Source organism: Neovison vison, chromosome 11, assembly GCF_020171115.1.
Source record: "Neovison vison isolate M4711 chromosome 11, ASM_NN_V1, whole genome shotgun sequence".
NCBI classification, from domain to species: Eukaryota; Metazoa; Chordata; class Mammalia; order Carnivora; family Mustelidae; genus Neogale; species Neogale vison.
This window is the reverse complement of record NC_058101.1, coordinates 177,202,317-177,219,486: the sequence shown is the minus strand read 5'-3', so window position 1 is coordinate 177,219,486 and position 17,170 is coordinate 177,202,317. Positions and strand designations below refer to the sequence as shown.

Sequence of the window (17,170 nt, the reverse complement as noted above, 5' to 3'; positions counted from 1 at the left end):
TTCTGAAAGCTTTATGTGTTCCTCCCTTTCCCTCCCCCCAGAAGAAGAAAAAGAAAGTTGTAAATTTATTCATTTATTTTCTCAGAGTGACTTTTTTTGTTAGAAATTTTAAGTTCATTGAAACAGAACAGAATGGGAACCAGTCTTCAGGTCATAAATTGTGTGCCAGTTAAAAAATAACAGGTGGTTGGCGTTTTCCCCACGTCCAATCTTTGCACAAATACCTGACATTCATTTTCCATCTTACTGCTTAATAGGAATGGTAACCATTTACACAGATATTTTTATTTTTGTACTTTTCATTGACCATAGTTCTTCTCTGTTAGCACACAGGTCTGGAACTGTCTTATCAGACATCTGTGGTTTTTAGTGCAATAAAGAACTTTTTTAAAGAATCTGGTTCAGTGTGGTAATTTTTCCAATGAATGTCAAAGCGAAGTGAGTAAGGATCAGATGAACGGAATGTCTCTAGGTGCTAAGGGTACCTCTGAAAGGCTTGGTGGTGTGTAAGCAGAAACTGTAGGGGTCAGAGTACTGGTATTAAATGTCCCACAGAAGCACATGAGGAGGTCTTTTCCAAGAATGAGCTGAGCTATAGTTCCTTGCTTGCCCTGCCTCCCAGGAGAAGATTCAGAGACGTGAAAGGTGTTCCCCTCTCTAATGTGTAGATGTAGAACGTGTGTGGTGCTGTATGCTTTGGCTTCTCTGCACACATTGCTTTATCTGCTCCATCTCATAGCTTGGAAGTTGTCAATGGGATTCCAAAATGGCCTGTTTTTGTTTTTTGTTTTTTGTTTTTTTCCTTTCCAGGAGTGGCTGTAAGGTGAAGAAATATGAAACACAGTCTCTTGCTTTGGATGGGTGTTCTCAGGTGAGTCTTTGACCATCACCAATGTCTCTTAGACCATGGGTCCCACAAACTGGAATTGTGTCCTGGGGGGAGCTGGAGGGATTAATGAAGAGTTTCCAGTGGGTGTCTGAGTATCTGACTTTGAGGAAACCAATTTCCAGATCCTTAACTTGCTCAAGTGACCTGAGAAGGCTCCTGAGAACAGGGGAGCCGCCTCACATTAACCCCTTTTCTACTTCTTCTGGATAGTTTCCTCTCATTCTAAATCTTACTAAGGTGCATTTTCACTGGGTATGAAACATCTGGGACACAAAACAAAGGGCAGATTTCAAATATTGGTACATCTTTTAAGAAAATGATTGACTCTAATAACTGGCTAATAATTTTTTTTTAAAGATTTTATTTATTTGACAGAGAGAGATCACAAGCAGGCTGAGAGAGAGAGGAGGAAGCAGGTTCCCTGCCGAGCAGAGAGCCCGATGTGGGACTCGATCCCAGAACCCTGAATCATGACCTGAGCTGAAGGCAGAGGCTTAACCGACTGAGCCACCCAGGCGCCCTGGATAATAATTTTTTTTAAGTTAGACAGTTTCCCAATTCATTGCTTTCAGCAAAGTAGGAAAATCTGAGTTGTGATCTGATAGATCATTAAAAATGATCTTTGACACAATTTATATGTCAATTATATCTCAGTAAAACAATTATTTTTTTTTTCTTAAAGATTTTATTTGAGAGAGTACAAATCAGGGTAGGGACAGAGGGACAAACAGACTCCCCACTGAGCAAGGATCCCAGGAGCAGGGCTCTATGCCAGGACCATGAGACCTTGACCTGAGGCAAAGTCAGATGCTGAAGGAGCTGAGCCACCCAGGAGCCCCCCTCAAAATAATTTTTGAGGATAGAATTTCTTGGTACATAATTTGGAAAGGGGTTCCAAGAATTGAGAGACATTTCTATTACAAAACTTTTTAATGTCTCATTTATTTGTATAAATAGGCTTAACTAAGACTTCTTACTGATTTATAGTTACAAAAATGAAAAACAATTAAAATTCACAGGGATCCTTGTTTTTTTTTTCTAACAATAAATATTTGTCCATGACTCTATGAATTGGGAAACAAAAAATAAACAAAAACCCAGATCCATTTGATTGTGATGAGACCCTTTTAAAAATGTTATTTCAGCATAACTGTGATTATAGAAATACATTAATTGGTTAATAAAATGCATTTTAAATTTGACTTATTTTACATAGTTTGTACCAGCAACTTGGTACATGGCTAAAGATTAAGAAAAAATGATTTGCCTTCTCATTTATTTTTTCACCCATTACAAATATGTAAAGTATCCACTTTCAAATGCAGCTAAAGCAGGCAATAAGAACTGTGAAAATTTTACCTTTGGTTTAATTCAGAAAAATAACATGTATCACACAGCAAAAGTTTTTTTTAGTTTTTAATTTTTAAAAATTTATGATTTTATATATTTACTTATTTGACAGAGAGAGAGAGAGAGAGACAAGCAAGGGGAGTGGGAGAGGGAGAAGCAGGCTTCCCACTGAGCTGGGAGCCTGATGTGGGGCTCTGACGATCATGACTTGAGCTGAAGCCTAAACAACTGAGCCACCCAGGCACCCCTACACTGCAAAGTTTTTAAATAATTGGTACAACAAAATGTAATCGTTACTTGTTTTTAGCAAAAATTTTTGTATTTGATAGCACTTATGAAAAGTTGTAATAATTTTAGGATAAATTATGCCTTAGTTGATTACAGTGATAAACTCTGCAGAAGAAGAAATGTTAATACTTAGAGACTTACGGTCATAAAAGTTTTTTTTTAATTTTTTTAAAATTTTATTTATTTATCAGAGAGAGGGGGGGAAGAGAGCAAGCACAGGCAGACAGAATGGCAGGCAGAGGCAGAGGGAGAAGCAGGCTCCCTGCTGAGCCAGGAGCCCGATGTGGGACTCGATCCCAGGACACTGGGATCATGACCTGAGCCGAAGGCAGCTGCTTAACCAACTGAGCCACCCAGGCGTCCCTTTTTTAATTTTTAACTGAGAAAAATTATAGGGAGAACTTTAAAAGACTTTCAAACATACGAATGCTTTTTTTAAGGATAATTTTTTGGTGGAAGTAGAAGGGAAATGAAAATTCAGAGAAAAGCAATGATGCAAATTTCTGACTACTAAAACTATTAAAGAGTGTGTGTACATGTTTGATTTTAAATAGATGATAAAGCATCATCAAATCGCGAGTAACTAGATTGAATTAAGCAAGGCCAGTTTTTAAAGTATAGCAAGTGTTACATCTTTTGCAATTTTTTATATTTATGCTGAAAAGTTTTTGTCTGTCATCTGAAAACACAGTGGGATACATTGATATTCCAAAACAATTCAGGGGGTATATGAGCAAAATATTTGAAAACCACTATGGACTACTTAAAACTCTTGCTTATAAATCTAGGCTGGAAAAGGTTGATTTTTCAGACCTCATGTGTGAATAACAGAAGCTAGGTTCTAGAAAAAGCATAGTATTCTTTTTTTCTTTTTTAAGATTTTATTTATTTATTTGACAGAGAGAGAAACAGCAGGAGAGGGAACAAAAGCAGGAGGAATGGGAGAGGGAGAAGCAGGCTTCCTGCTGAGCAGGGAGTCCGATGTGGGGCTCGATCCCAGGACTCTGGGATCTAATAAGAACTAATTAGACTAACCTATGCTGAGCTGAAGGTAGACGCTTAACGACTGAGCCACCCAGGCGCCCCGAAAGCATAGTATTCTATGATTGAGAGACCCCAGCTTCCTCCTTGATTGGTAGCAAAATCTGTGGTTAAGTCTAAATCAGGCACAGGTGTGGAATGGTGGCTGAGATGTCACCTTTCCCACTGTTGATCCTCCTAAATGGTAGCACCTGATCTGTTGCATTTCCTAGGATGAAGGAGCAGTGATTTCCCAGATTTCAGACATTTCTAATAGGGATGGCCATGCTACTGATGAGGAGAAACTGGCGTCCACTTCATCTGGTCAGAAATCGGCTGGGGCCGAGGTGAAAGGTGAGCCAGAGGAAGACCTGGAGTACTTTGAATGTTCCAATGTTCCTGTGTCTACCATAAATCATGCGTTTTCATCCTCAGAAGCAGGTATGGAAGTGTATGTTCACCTTTCTAATGTACCTAAGCCTAGAAATGCCTGAAAGCCTAATGCAGGAGGCGCTTTAAAGAGACTATAGAGAATTGGGTCTCTTGGAGGATAGATGGAGGTTGCTGATCTATGCTTTTCTTCTGTACTTAGAAAAGAGGCGCAGGAGAGTGTCTGGTCGAAGTGCCAGAGACCTAGGGATGAGTGTGGCAGAATGCACGGGAGACACTGATGTTTGAGACTATTTACATTTTGAGTAATTTATTGTTTGGGACCGCATCTCAAAATATAGTGGCCTGTAGCCATGTTGTGGTGGTGGTGGTTCAGCGTAGAGAAATAACAGTAACACGTATAGTGCCTTCCCATGTAGAGGCACTAAGTTCTAAGTGCTTTACATTTATTAACTAGTTACTCCTTGGTCACTATTTTTCCCCCCATTTTCCAGAGAAGGAAGGTGAGACATAGAAGTTAAGTCAGCCACCTAAAGTCACTTGACTAGCAAATTGTAGAACAAGGATTTGAATCTCAACAATCTGGTTCACAGTCTTACAACCACAGTGCTTAACTTGGAAAGAGATTCCTTTCATGACTAGAGTATTATACATTTTCCTGTTCACCAATGCAGTAGAACGAAATTGATCAATATACTGAAAAATCCTTAATGTTCTAATAAGAACTAACTTGATTAACCTATGCGGAAGTTTCTTACTGTTGAACTTGTAAGAACATTCTAGAGCTGAGGCCCTTGTCCAGGTCCCAAGTTATATCTGTGGCCTTAAACTTGACTTGTGAGATGTTTAGAACCATGTTCCTGACTACTGTAAACATTATTAAAAACTCAGATTTTCAGCAATGTAATTTGACCTGAGGACTTTTGTACTTAGAATTTTAAAAATCACAACATGTCATTACACCAGGGAAGCAGGTGGAAGTCTAGACTTTGCGAGAGTTCTTCCCTCAGCCTCTCCTCACTGCCCACATCTCATCTCCCATCTGTAGAGTAAACGTGCCAGGCACTGTTCCATGTTTCTTCCCAGGCTGCTTTCTGTTCTGCCACCATTCCCAGGGATCATCCTGAGCACGTTTGTACCTATATTATTTCCTACATTTGAAATGCCTCTCTTTGCCATCTTCTATAAAAATTCCATCCATTCTTTCAAAACTGTGACTTGGCTTCTACATACTTTATGTTACCACCGCATTTCTTCTTACCACTCATGCTCCATGTATTTAGTATAGCTGGTGTCTTTGATGAACTTCTTGAGGTTAAGGACTATGAGTGATTCATCTTTGAATTTCCTCTGGTATAGGAGCACGTAGATATTTGATGGATTATATTCTTCATCACTAGGAGGAAATTCCTCCAATGGAAATTTCCAGAGCTGGGGTTCATTAGCCACAGTGCTGTCCTCGGAGTTAGTGAACAGCTAGTGCTTCAGCCTAAGTGACTGATGAGCTGTGTCTTGGGAGCAAGCAGAAACTGTGGTCATGCAGGGGTGGTAGGCATTGCGGAGGTGGTAAGGGAGCTCTGGCCCTGTAACGGGAATCAGAGTCTGCTTCCTGGGGAGAATCCCCTTTGTGCCGGGTCTTGCGAGATACATACATAGATGTGCCCCAGGGACGGAGACTCTCTCCCAGGGGTGGGAAGGAACCTGCCATGTTGGTAAATGCTCAGCAGTTGTCTGAATTTAGGACAAGTGGGAAAACGAGGTCATACTAAGGAATCTGGACTTGATCCTGTAGATAAAGGGGAGCCACTGAAGGTTTGTAAGCAGAGGGGTGATGGTCACATTTGTGTTGTAAATAATTCACTGTTGATAGTACACTAAAGTAGTAATTCATTGTTGCTACATGGATTGTAGCTTTAAAATCCTGTGCTTTTTCATATGTTAAATTTTTCTTCAATGAGTGCATATTCCTTTAATTAGAAAAAGCATGTTTTTTTGTTTTGTTTTGTTTTTCTTAAATGTTGCCTTTGGTGGTTGTAGAGTGGAAGGTAGACTGGAGACAAGTTTGAAAGTGTAAGGGGAGGAGAAGGAATTTAGTTTTTCAGGCACTGGAATTTAGAGCTTATTGTTTTATCTTCTACATTAATTAGTCTGAGGATACCCTTCTGTGTTGGAATTTAAATTCACTCAGACCTGCTTATAAAAATAGCATTCACTTTGTGGTTTCTTCTTTCTGACATAGTCCAGTGGTTATTAACAACTTACTTACAAAACTTTTCACGGACACAAGGGGGCAGCCTTGCTATTCTTTCCACCTAAAGATGGTGATCCTGTGTATGGCTGGCAAACGGCACACACCCCTTCTGAGTTTTTCGGACTTTTAATACAGACAACACATCCGTCAACAAAGTGCCAGTGCTCCTTTGAAAATCTGGAAATGCTGTTCATGGGTTCATAGATGTCCCTCTGGGCCTGCAGTGGGATCTCCAGAATCTTTTCACCAGGAAACACAGGAACTGACTTCTTGGGATAACTATAAAAATGACTCTCTGTGTTGTAGGCATAGAGAAGGAGACCTGCCAGAAGATGGAAAAAGATGGATCTGCCATGACCGTAAGTTACTCCTGTTGGGGGCTGGGGAAATGTGGGGCTCAGGTTTGTTTTTTGTTCCTTTTAGTATTTATTTAAAAACTCACATTAAGTCTTTAAATAACTTCTAGTCATTGTTTGGTGATGGACTGAGATACGAATAAAAGTTTCTTCACTCAAGGAGCTCATAGTCTATCCCGAGATCTATCCAGTAGCCACCAGCCTCATGGGGCCACTGAGTACCTGACCAGTAACTAGTCTGAATTGAGATGTCTTGTAAATGTAAAGTATGACTAGTCTTTAAAGACTTAGGACCAAAAAAAAGGAAAATAAAATGTTCTGAACGTTTTATATTCATTACATGTTGTGATGATCATATGTTACATATATTAGGTTAACTGAACTGTATTATTAAATCAATTTCACTCGTGTATCTTTTTACTTTTTTTTTTTAGATTTTATTTATTTATTTGACAGACAGAGCGCACAGGTAGGCAGAGAGAGAGGAGGAAGCCGGCTCCCTGCTGAGCAGAGAGCCCGATACGAGGCTCGATCCCAGGATCCTGGGATCATGACCTGAGCCGAAGGCAGAGACTTTAACCCACTGAGCCATGCAGGCGCCCCTCTTTTTACTTTTTAAATGGCTACGGAAACATTTAAAATTACCAGTGGCTTGCATTGTATTTCTTTTGAATAGCATGGGTAGTGGATACAAAATGAAAACTAACGATACTGTATGACTGTTATAATCTAATGTGTTGCGGAGGCTGCGGGAGCCAGGGCTGACCACCTGCGTAGCAGGTGTCTGGGAAGCTGGATTTGAGCTCATTAAAAGCAAAATTATGTTATGCCTTTTAGACTTACAGAAATAGTACAAAGAATTCCTGTAAATCTTTCACCCATCTTCTTTGAATGTTAACATTTTATATAATCACAGTACAGTTTTCAAAATCAGTGAATACTGGGGTACAGTATTATCTAAGCTATAAGCCATATTTGAATTATGTTGGTTGTCCCAGTAATGTCCTCTTCTGGTGCAGTATCCAGCCCAGGACCCCACGTTGCGTTTAGTTCTCAGGTTCTCAGTCACCTGTAATCTGTGATAGTTCTTCAGTCTTCCTTTGTCTTTCCTGAACTTGACACCTTTGAAGAATACAGGTTAGTGTTTTGTAGAATATCCTTCATTTTGAGTTCATCCAGTGTTTCTCATAATTAAATTCAGTTTATGCATTTTGGGCACAAAGCCATCAAAAGTGACTTTATGGATCCCCCCTTATTCCATAATTAGTGGAATTAACTGATCACTTGGTTAAGGTAGTGTTGTCTTAGGTTCCCCATTTGAACTTAATTGTAAAGAGAGAGTGGGGTTTGTAAGATAAAGCAGTGAGGGGTGTTCTGGGCAGCAGAGTTGGCCTGCAGAAAGGCAGGGAGTGAGAAGCATGGGCTCTATAAGGAGGTACAAGTGTTAGTCATCTCATGTGATTGCCGGGTAGTCTACATAGAGTAGCTGAGGGCCACATAATCAGGGGGCATTGATATGGTGCCAGGAGGTTTGGAATTCATGGAAGAAGCAGTAAGAAACTATTGTGGGGTTTTAAGTAAGGAACATCACGATGGGTAAGAGTTCAAAGGATGGGGTGGAGGCCGAGAGAGATTTATCAGGTAGAACCATCACTCTTTGGTGACTTGGGAGGTGTGCGGGGTAGCAGGGGTGGAGTGGTGGTGGGAGAGAGTTGGTGAAAGCCACCCAAGGTTCCTTTCTTGAATATCCGAGTGGTCAGTGCTACTGATAAGCCACCCCTTAAACCTGGGGTGCCCAGGAGCTCCTCTCTACCTCTTATTCCCACAAGCAAAATCTGTGGTTTTGATGTCCAAAAACCATATATTATAAACCCACTGACGTTTCTCCAGCCTGTGGCCCCCCCAGTCTTTTTAAATATGGTGGTAGTTTTCTAACCAGTCTCCCTGTTTCCAGGCTGTTCTCTCATCCTTTTACATAACCCAAGGTAATGTTTTAAATACCAAACTGATCTTGTTACTCTTTGCTTAAATCTCTTGGTTGGCTTCCCTTGTCTTTAGAATAAGTTCAGATTCTTCTAGTGGCTGATGTGGCTTTCTGCACTGGGACTCTGCCTTTCTCCCCAGCCTCTACTGTCTCCTCTCTTCCTCACACATCTGACTCTTGCCTTACCATATACAATTCCTTTCAGTTCTGTGAACCTACCGCTTGGAGTCACTTCTTGTTCTCCCCTCCTTCCTCCCAACACTATAAGCTTGGTGAAGATAGGGACCATGACTGTCAGTTTGCTGCTACCTTAGCACCTACCACAATAAATTCTGCTGAGCAAGGAATCAGTAAAGTAAGAATACAGAAAGAGGAGCAGAACTGTAGAACTTAATTTTTAGATCTGTGGATTTGAGACCAGTTTCTGGTTGGACCAGTTTCTAAGTCCATATTTCTAGGAGGCTATTCTAAGTACATAGCATGAGTTCAATAAATGCCTGGGTTGGCTTTATTTATTATTTTTTTAAAAGATTGATTGATTGATATTCATTGTTTTAAAAGATTTTATTTTTTTATTTGAGAGAGAGAGAGAGCATAAGCAGAGGGAGGGGCAGAGGGACAAGCAGACTCCCCGCTGAGCAGGGAGCCCCAGGTGGGATTCAATCCAGGGCCTTGAGATCATGCCCTGATCCAAAGTCAGACGCTTAACCAAATGAGCCACAATCCCTGGGCCCAAAGTCACCACCTGAGCTGAAACCAAGAGTCGAAGGCTTAACTAACTAAGCCACCCAGGTGCCCCAGCCTTCAAATCTATTAAAACCAACCCAGGGGGCTCCTGGGTATTACAGTGGGTTAAGCCTCTCATTTTTTGGTTTCAGTTCAGGTTGTGATCTCAGGGTTGTGAAATCAAGCTCTGCATTAGACTCCAAGCTCAAAGTGGAGTCTGCTTTAGACACTCTCCCTTTGCCTCTGCCCTTCCCTCTCTCTCAAATAAATAGAATCTTTAATAATTTTAACCTTTAATAATTTTAATCTTTAATAATTTGAGGGCCTTTAGGACACAGGATAGTTGAAGCTGTACGATTAGTTGAAGCTCTGAATGAAGCATCCTTTATCTTAATTCACAGTAAAAATATATTTTGCATCTTGACTAATATGTATATATGAATGACACATCACAACATATGTGCATATATATATAAAACAAATTGCACAAAACACTCTTCTACCTTTCTTTATGTGATTCATTCTGATATTTTTCTTTTCTATTTCATTTTTTAAAAAAGATTTTATTTATTTATTTGAGATAGCATGAGCAGGGGAAGAGGTAGGGGCAGAGGGAGAAGCAGACTCCCCACTGAGCCAGGAGCCTGACTCAGGGCTCGATCCCAGGATCATGGGATCATGACCTGAACCAAAAACAGACACTTTTACTGACTGAGACACAGATGCGCCCCCTCTATTTCATTTTTTAAACTCTATTTCATTTTTTAACGCAGATTGCATGTCTTAGTAAATTGTTTTCAGGACTTGCTGTTAGGCCAAGACCCATAGTGATTCCCTAGACGACATGAAGAGCAAATGTGAAGGTAGATGGGTGAAGGGGGCGGCTGTGGAAACATGGGCAGAAGGAAGATATACATAAAGCACATAGGGTCTCGGGAGCATTGTCCCCCTACAAGGGCCTCACACATTAGTGATGTTTGTTTCTGGACAAAATCACTCTTTTGGGAGCCAGGTCGTCTAATCCCAGCATAGCTGCTCATGGGCTTCTGCCTGTCTTCCCTCATCTGTGGGTGGGAAGGATGCCTGCTGTCCCCACCCACCAGTGGCTGACATTACACACACCGCTGCCAAGAGAGCCTGCTTATGTGCTTGGGGAAACCAGTGTCTTTAGAAGTTTTGTAAGTACTAAGGGAGTGGTTTCTTGTATTTTCAATTTGTAAAAATAGCAAAAGCATGATGGGAGCGGGTTGTGCCGAGTGCACCAAGCCTTAGTCTGTGCAGCTGCAGGTCTAGGTGGCTTCCCCAGTATTGTGAACAGCCTGGTTCAGCTTCCAGCTGCCCAGCTGCTTCATCCATAAAGGAGAGCACCTATTGGCCCAGTGTTCATGGGGTGAAAGGCAGTGCTGATGTCACAAACGGGAGCTCAAAGTGCTAGGCCACTGTCAGGTGGGGTGATGCTGCCAGGAAGGGGGGAGGGGAGACTGAACAAGAAAGAAAAATGGGGAATACTTGTCTTTGGAGCCAGCTGCTGAAGAACATATCTTTTAAAAGTAATTCCAATGGAATTCCCAAAATCAACGAATTTCTACTTCCTAGAATGTGGAATAAGCATCATATAAGGAAATGGCAGTGTTCAAAATGTTGAAAAAGAAATCTGGTTAATCTAGCATTCACTTGTTGAAGCCTCTCTGTTTCTTGGAAGTGCATTCCTGATGCAGTCTTGTTGCCAGCAGTCGGTGGCGGCCACAGCAAAGGGATCAAGGCCAGAGTAATCAGTGGTGCGTGGACAGTCTCATCCTGTGTATCAGCTATTGGTCTGCAGCATTTTTCCGTTGGGGTCAATTTATTTTTATGTTTATTTTTTTAAAAGATTTCATTTATTTATTTAACAGAGAGAGAAAGAGATCACAAGTAGGCAGAGAGAGAGGGAGAAGCAGGCTCCTGATGCGGAGCTTAGAGCAGAGAGCCCAATGTGGGCTCCATCCCAGGACCCTGAGATCATGACTTGAGCCAAAGGCAGAGCCTTAAACTGAGGCACCTAGGTGCCCATCAATTTCCTTTTTTTTTTTTTTTTAGGAAGGCTTAAACTTCTTAAAAGTTGAGTTCTTTTGGTTTTTCCAAGGATGTCTCTGTTAGAGTGCTGTGGCTGGCATGGTGCTACTCAAGTGGGTTCAAGGACAAAAGATGGGATGAGCTCCGCTTGCTGTGAGAGACTAATGGTGCTCTTTTTTCCACTGCAAGGATACGAGCAAAGAGGTTTCCTTGGTGGTATCTGTGCTCACTGTCTGTCTGCAACCAGGACTGCATTAAGTTCCACTGTCTAGAGACAGGTCTTTCTTTCTTTCTTTTTTTTTTAGGATTTTTATTTATTTATTTGACAGAGAGAGAGCAAGAGCACACAAGCAGGGGCAGCAGCAGAAGCAGGCTCCCTGGAGACAGGTCTTTCTTGGCCCACAATTGTGAATGCTTTGGGAACAGGTAACAGGATTAGGGGACATGAAGCAAGACCACTTGGAAGACTGGGACTCATTGATTGGGTTAGCATCTTTATTAAACATAATAGATTGCCTGGCCCAGGATGAGATGGTCTGGTCAGTTCTTTGTGATGGTAGATTCTGTAGGCTTTCTCTGCTGTTTGATAAGCAATATAAAGGACTAAAGAAGGTAAAAAGGTAAATCCTAGGGTTCTTGAAAAAGGTGGCTAAAATAGGCTATGGCCATAAATTTCTTGTAAGAACTGTTGCATTTTGAGCCATGAGGGGAGCAGTACATGGCCAGGTGGAAGGGAGTGACCAAGGGAGGGCCACAAGCTGCAGATAGACCTCATCTGGACCTTAGACCTCATCTAAGGTCTGAGCACCTGCCTCCACTCAGAATGCTGCCTCTTCCAGACATTAAATTGTTGAGCAAGTGGGCAAACAACTCATTTATCCCCTCAACAAATGAATGAGCTACCAACCTCTAGAACAGACTGATATTTTCCTTACTAAGAAAACTCTTTTTGCTTATTTCCCAAAATAAAAATCTTGCTAACTTGAGGGTCACAGGAGGGCTGTTTCCTAGAATTGATTTGACTTGTGGATTCTGGTTTCAACTAATAAAAACACAAAAGAGTGATTTTAAAATGTGTTAACTTAGAATCAGAAATTTAACAACAAAGTGAACCAAATGTGTCAGCTTGACCTAGAGCATTACCTCCCTATAGGCTCTTGCTCATGGGAAGCAAGAGTATGAGAACGTTTCTTGAGGAGAAGCATGGCACAGGACGTTAATGGGCTGATTCAGATGTCTAGAGGTTTATTCATTATCCACAAGACTATTTCTGATACCCTCCTTTCTGGCTCTGGAATCCTGGGGTGGTTCTGCTGGGTGCCTCTGACCTTATGCAGGCTGCAGTCAAAGTATTGGCCAGAGCAGTGGTCACCTCCAGGCTCAGTTTGGGGTGAAGCCACTTCCAAGCTCACTCAGTATGCTGTCAGCATGTCTCAGAGACATCAATTCCTTGCCACATGGGCCTCTCCACAGAGAGTCCTTCATGATGTGGAAGCTGGAGTCTTTTCGTAAACTAATCTCAAAAGTGACATCCCATGGCTTTTACCGTAGTCCCTTTAGAAGTGAGTCCCCAGGTCCAGCCTAGACTCAAGGCGACGAGATGACATGAGAGGATGAGTACCAGGATGGTGGGTATCATCAGGCGCCCTGTTTGATTCAAAAGCGCACAAGTGGGCACCTGGGTGGCTCAGCGGGTTAAGCCGCTGCCTTCGGCCCAGGTCATGAACTCGGAGTCCTGGGATCAAGCCCCGCATCGGGCTCTCTGCTCAGCAGGGAGCCTGCTTCCTCCTCTCTCTCTGCCAGCCTCTCTGCCTGCTTGTGATCTCTCTCAAGAAATCTCTCTCAAATAAATAAATAAAGTCTTTAAAAAAAAAAAAAGCGCACAAGTGGCTTTTGAACGATGAATGATGAATCTACCCTAAGATAGTGTTTTGGGGGGGGACCATGAACTCCCGTCAGCAGGGTGGACTGCTTTCCTGCAGATGCTGCTTGAAACGGGGGCTGCCATCTTGTGACTTTCGCATTCCTGTTTCTGTGGCCTGAGCCAAGGTCTTCTGTATTGGGCCCCTCTACATGAAGCTAAATGCAAAAATTCTGTGTGAATTTTTTAAGCATTTTCTAGGGAAACAGTGAGTTGTAGTGACCATGAAAAGTTTAAAATTAAACTGCTGGTCTAAGTTGGCTTTGGACTTTCTGTTCTGTCTTGGTTGAAACAAGACACCAGAGAACTGATTAATTATAATCAATCACTAACTGATTGGTGGTACAGACTCTTAAGAGTGTTAAGATTATTGACAGGTCACTTGGGTTGGCATTTTTGATGTTACTAGAACAGCTTTTTTCCTATTTATGCAAAAAAGTTTACTTACACAGATGGGAGGAAGTAGCCCCCAAAATGCCTTGTATGAAAGAGCAGAGAATGAAGTCCATGTTCATGTGAAAAAATAGTCACCACTGTGGCTTTCTGGAACCTGAATTTACCATAAAAGCAAGCTGCTGCATCAGGAGGACATCGAAAACTTAACAGCCAGGAAGAATCCAAAAAAGTGAAAGTGCAGGCATAGATCTGGGCTTTACCTGTGGCCACTTTGTACAGGGACCACTCACGCTGTCCGCCTGACAGCATTGCTGGGTCAGGACCAGACGTCACTGCAGAGCAACTGAAGTTTCTGGTGGCCCTGAATCGTTCCGGGGCTAGGGACAGGGGAGTCAGCCTTCAGATGTGTGCACCATTTCTACTTCCTGAGGCCTGAAAGTTACTAGTCCATTTTAGAAACATTTCCATCCAAAGTGACTAAAGAGGTACTGGAAAGTATCAGTATGTTTAAAAGTTACTATTTCAGTGTTTGAAAGTTGATACTTTTTTGGGGGAAAGTTACATGGAATGCATCATCCCCAGAAGCCCCCTGAAAAATGAGACATTTTTCCTTTTCATGCATGTGATTCTTTGGTGACTGGTCACTGATAATTGCACTTTCTCCTTTTTGGATAAGAAGAAAACTTCACTGGGCCCTCTGTTAAATGGAAGTTAACTTGCTCCCCTCATACCCATATTCATTTGAGTACTTTTTCCTTTAGGTAGTACTGTAACTAGGTTTTATTTTATTTTATTTTTTTCTTGAAAGCTTCCTCTGCTGTGTTTTTGTCTTCAAACATGTTTTTAAACATTGTAATCAATTGAGTAATGAGGAAGTTATTGAAGGATGCTTGGGGCTGGGAACCTGAAGCTGGAGGTATTAAGTGTAACTTCTTGCCCCCTCAGGGACTGTTGGAATCCTCTTTGGAGAAGGCCCCCGTGTCTGTGGCCTGTGGAGGAGAGAGCCCCCTGGATGGCATCTGCCTCAGTGAATCAGATAAGACAGCTGTGCTCACCCTCATCAGAGAAGAGGTAAAAGTCCTCGTGTTCTGTCCACTTATCACTCCCTGTCTTTGTGAAACCCATGCGCCCACAGGGAGATCCCATCTCTGTTTGGCTTGTGTTATCCCCAGCTGGAAGTTCTTATTTCCTCAGCTTGTGTAGCTCACAGAAAGGGCTCCCTTTAAAACTCTCATTGGTGCAGTAGTCCTAGGGAGAAAGCTAACCACGCTTCTTTATCTTTCAGCCTTTTGAAGTTTTTTAAATGTCGAATTCTGCCAACTCTTCCCACATATGTAACTAAATCAGTGCCTTCGTTTAACAGACTTGCAATAATATAAAATTGCTTCCCACTTTGATCCATTCTTTAATTAAACAGATCACTCTTAAATTCCTCCTTTCCTATGTCTCTTGAACAGCCTCTGTTCAAAATAGATTACTGCGAGGCCTTTCCTGGGTGATCAGAAAAAAATAAGACACAATCATGTGCTCTTAGTCAGTTACTACCCTCTCGCATTATATTTCTGTGCTGTATTTTATGTGTTTGCCTTATGTGTCTCTTGATGATTTCACCCCCCCTTTTTTTAAATTCCCTTAGTGCAGCGATGTTATTTTTATAATACAATAAGACTAGTTAAGAAAGAACCTCACAAAATAGCATTAGGTTGATAAGGAGGGATATCAGCTGATCCTATTGTCAAAACTTGGGAGCCGTGGTGAGGAGGTCCTACCAAAATCTTGTCAATGAGAAAAATGACCTCATCTTCCTCCCAAGAGTGAAACAATGGGATGATGCCTGCTTAATGGAGCAGAGCAAGAATGTGCCTTGACACCTGAAGCAGATGGGTAGGCTGCTAGGTGATTGAGATTCTGATTAAAGGCACCAAAATAAAGAATGTATCAATTAGGAAGAAAGAAGCATGGAGAAGTATAATAAAAGAACAGTGATGCCCCTCAAGGCTCTGTCCACGCTCATGGAGTTTGAGGTAATGATTTAGTAAGGGCGTCCCAAACAGGGATTTGGGTGCTGGTCTGAGGAGCAAGAACCTGCCTACAGTAAGGTACAGATGCATCTGGCTAGAGGCTTTGAACTTCTGAGCTCCTAGTTACGACTCCATTATTGCCAATGCTCAGAAATCTATGTAAAGGAGAATGTTCTGGTCATGCTCTGATGCTGTCATAGTTCTGCTTCTTATCCTAAGTAAAATTAGTATTTGATTAAGGTGAGTCTCTGCCAGGCTGATGGCTCTTCTTTTGGTGTCCTCTCCGAATCAAGATTCTGCAGAGCTGGGAGGCAGACCCTGGACCCTGGACCTGGGTAAAATTCCTAGAGATGGTGATTATCACTTGGAACTTTCCTGGGAGATGTTCTGTTCACCTTTACTTTGGTGGCTACATTTCCACCATCCTATAGGGCAGAGAGGACATTTTTCCAAATGCTTGTGCGCAATATACACAGATGTTGAGGGTCGATATTCCCAGTGTAGCTTGAATGTCTCAGGATGGATCTGGTTGTGTGTTTTCAGTTTCCAATCTTAAATTCAAACTGTAGTAGATTCAGTAGGTTAACCAAGCTTTATCTCTATTATAATTTAGATAATCACTAAGGAAATTGAAGCAAATGAATGGAAGAAAAAATACGAAGAAACCCGACAAGAAGTCTTGGAGATGAGGTTAGACTAGAGGTTTGGGGGAGGGGTTGGATCTCTTTATTATGCTTTGTTAGATTTAATATAAGTGTAGTAATGACAGTATTTGCTTATCACAGAACCAACTGTTGAGAACTAGACAGCATTGATATTTGCACCTTAATTTGTGATTGGCAATGTCATTTCAAGAGTGTTGCTTACCAGTTATTCAAATACTGTAGCCTCTTGTGGGTTGTCGAGAACATTGCAAGTAAGCAGAACCCACATGATTCTTAGCTTTTGAAGAGACATCAATTTGTGTGAAAAATCCACTTAAACTACAGAATAATAAAATTTATTGACATATTCAGTTATGGAGGCAATATAATTTGTTACGCTTTTTTAAAATCAGTTATGCATGATGGCTTCAAATTTCATAACTACCGAATAGATTATAAAAAGCATGTTAAGGGGAAACAAAATTGGTTGATCTTAAATTGAAATCTTTTTTATTTTTTGCTGTTCATTCCCTAGAAAAGAGAGTTAGAAGCCATGAAATAACTAAAGATAGTATGGAAAAAGAAAAAAAAGCATAATTTATATACTCGTACAGTCAGCACTTGAATGATGAAGAAACATTTTAATTATGCCCAGTCGAATTTGTAGCTCTTGTATTACTTGCTTTGTGAGCATTTACTGGGTGTGAGGTCCCGTTCTGTGTGTAGTGGAGAGGAAGGGACAGCCTCTGCCCTTAGCTTACAGCAGCCGTTGGAAGAAACTTGGACCAACGTGATGGACACCACCAGGGACGGGCAGGGGAGCCATCATTTTTCAATGAGGAGTCAAAAGGAAAAGCCCTTATCTCACTGGATAGGGCCAGG

General features: G+C 41.5%; 1 protein-coding gene across 10 annotated transcripts in view; it reads left to right on the top strand.

Moving 5' to 3' along the window:
* Positions 1 to 17,170, top strand: part of TACC1 (transforming acidic coiled-coil containing protein 1) — a 115,507-nt gene that overhangs the window by 86,130 nt on the left and 12,207 nt on the right. For 6 of the 10 annotated variants that reach the window (XM_044225346.1, XM_044225342.1, XM_044225349.1 and 3 more), the window contains 5 exons: positions 811 to 871; positions 3,781 to 3,988; positions 6,495 to 6,547; positions 14,569 to 14,694; positions 16,258 to 16,334. In XM_044225346.1, coding sequence (XP_044081281.1) covers positions 811 to 871; positions 3,781 to 3,988; positions 6,495 to 6,547; positions 14,569 to 14,694; positions 16,258 to 16,334 — 525 coding nt within the window. The remainder of the gene's footprint in view (positions 1 to 810; positions 872 to 3,780; positions 3,989 to 6,494; positions 6,548 to 14,568; positions 14,695 to 16,257; positions 16,335 to 17,170) is intronic. The other 4 variants (XM_044225351.1, XM_044225345.1, XM_044225344.1 and 1 more) reach the window with 1 other exon arrangement.